Here is a 2277-nt window from a genome sequence, read left to right on the forward strand (position 1 = left end):
TCAAATTTGGAGTTGAAGTTTTCCATTTGCCAAGTAAATTCAATTTTGCTTGTATCTCATTATGCCTTATAAATATGTTGGAATGTTTAACCATTTTTATAGTATAAAATATATGAAAGTGTTTTAATTTGGAATGTTTTGATTTCATTACAAACAAAACATTGTGTAGTGATAGATTTATAATTCGATTAATATGAAAAGACATACATATAATTGTAAATATTTGCTTTTATGATTTGTGTTTTCAAATGATTAAATTCTATATAATTGTAATATATTGTATGTGCATTATTGTTATTCTAAACTCTTATTTGTAGTAATATTTTTATTTTATTAGAGATTGTCTAATTTATTAAATATTTCTTTTATAGTTTTCGTCATGACAAATCTTACGAAACTTGAATTTGTGGCTCTTGATATTACAGGAAAGAATTATTTGTCATGGATTCTTGATGGTGAAATTCACTTAGATGCTATGGGTCTTGGTGACACCATCAAAGAAGGAAATGAATCATCTAATCAAGATAAGGCTAAAGCCATGATTTTCCTTCGACATCATCTCCACGAAGGATTGAAAATTGAATACCTTACAGTAAAAGATCCACTTCTTTGGGAAAATTTGAAGGAAAGGTATGACCACCAGAAAACTGTGATTCTTCCTAGAGCTCGTTATGATTGGATGCATTTCCATTTATAAGATTTTAAATCAGTAATTGAGTATAACTTTGCAATATTCAAAATTAGTTCTCAATTGAAAGTGTGCAGAGAAAATATTACTGATGAAGATATGTTAGAGAAAACATTCTCTACTTTTCATGCATCAAATGTGCTCCTGCAGTATCAATATAGAGAAAAGGGTTTTCAAAAATATTCCAAACTAATTTCATGTCTTCTTGTGGTTGAACAAAATAATGAGCTATTAATGAAAAATCATGAAGCTCGCCCAACAGGTTCTACTCCATTCCCTAAAGTGAATGTGACAATATCTAATAATCATGGACGTGGGCGAGGTCGTGGTCGTGGCCGTGGACGTAGTCAAAGTCGTAATAATCACAATCGTGGTAATTATAACTATAACTCTTCTAATTATAAAAGCCACCAGAAGTTGAATAATGATGAAGAGAAAAAGGAAAAGGGCAAAAGTGGACAACATAAAAATTCGAAGAATGCAGAAAATCTGTGCTATCGATGTGGCATGAAAGGACATTGGTCATGTACATGTCGTAAGCCTAAACATCTTGTTGAACTTTATCAAGCATCATTGAAAGAAAAAGAGACAAATATGAAAGCAAATTTTGCCTACCAAAATGAAAATAGAGAAGCAAATTTTGCTTATCAAGATGATACTTTTGATCATAGACCTGATGATATAACACATCTGGATGTTGCAGATTTCTTCAAAAATCCTTAAGGGAGAATTGATCATTTAATTGGGGATGGGAATGTCCAAAATTATTAAAGTTATGTTTTTGTGAGTGTTTTACTTTTAATTTATGTACGTTGAGTGTTTTACTTTTAATATGTTTAAGTTGAGTGTCTTGCTTTTAACGAGTGTTTTACTTTAAATATGTTTAAGTGTGATTTTCAATTTTAGATAAATCGCTTTGTTTTGTTGGCTTTGTAATATGCCTTACTATGTATTTTGTTTTCAAATAAAGAAAAATGGACATTCCCAAGTCTATGATTGGATCCAAGATTGATGATGAAGATCTTTGTCTTGCAAACAATGCTACAACGCACACTATACTTAAAGAAAGAAAATATTTTTCTTCTTTGATAATGTGTAAAGCTAGCATAAATACAATATCTGGTTATACAAGATTAATTGAAGGCTCTGCAAGAGCTAATATATTATTGCTCGGAGGAACACAATTTATTATAAAATTAAGATGCATTATTTTCTTCCAAGAAACTTATTAAGTTTTAAAGATATTCATTGTAATGGATAGCATACTGAGACAACCAATGAAGAAAATATTGAATATCTTTATATTACAAGAATAATTGTAGGCAAGAAATGTGTGTTGGAAAAATTACGTGCTTTTTCTTCCAGATTATACTACACAAATATATATTAGTGTATTTGAAACACATGTTATAGTTAACTAGAAGTTTACTGATCATAATACTTTTATTATTTGGCATGATCGGTTAGATCATCCTGGTTCAATAATGATGCGAAGAATAATTGAGAATTCACATGGACATCCATTGAAAAACCAGAAGATTTTTCAATCTAATGAATTCTCTTGTGCTGCTTGTTCTCAAGGTAAATTA

At 29.7% G+C, this 2277-nt stretch overlaps 1 protein-coding gene across 1 annotated transcript; it reads left to right on the forward strand.

Moving 5' to 3' along the window:
* Nucleotides 1-379: 379 nt before the first annotated feature.
* Nucleotides 380-1411, forward strand: LOC116135296. The gene is made up of 2 exons (XM_031421005.1): nucleotides 380-630; nucleotides 745-1411. Exons 1-2 carry the CDS (start codon nucleotides 380-382, stop codon nucleotides 1409-1411), a joined length of 918 nt encoding a protein of 305 aa, XP_031276865.1.
* The last annotated feature ends 866 nt before the right edge of the window (nucleotides 1412-2277 follow it).

This window comes from Pistacia vera, unplaced genomic scaffold (genome assembly GCF_008641045.1).
Source record: "Pistacia vera cultivar Batoury unplaced genomic scaffold, PisVer_v2 Contig298, whole genome shotgun sequence".
NCBI lineage: Eukaryota > Viridiplantae > Streptophyta > Magnoliopsida > Sapindales > Anacardiaceae > Pistacia > Pistacia vera.

What these genes read in the sequence shown, in the direction of transcription:
- LOC116135296 (XM_031421005.1), top strand. Translation starts at nt 380, where the DNA reads ATGACAAATCTTACGAAACTTGAATTTGTGGCTCTTGATATTACAGGA. An exon ending in TGGGAAAATTTGAAGGAAAG is followed by an intron (nt 631 to 744) that starts GTATGACCACCA and finishes ATTCAAAATTAG; the next exon opens with TTCTCAATTGAAAGTGTGCA.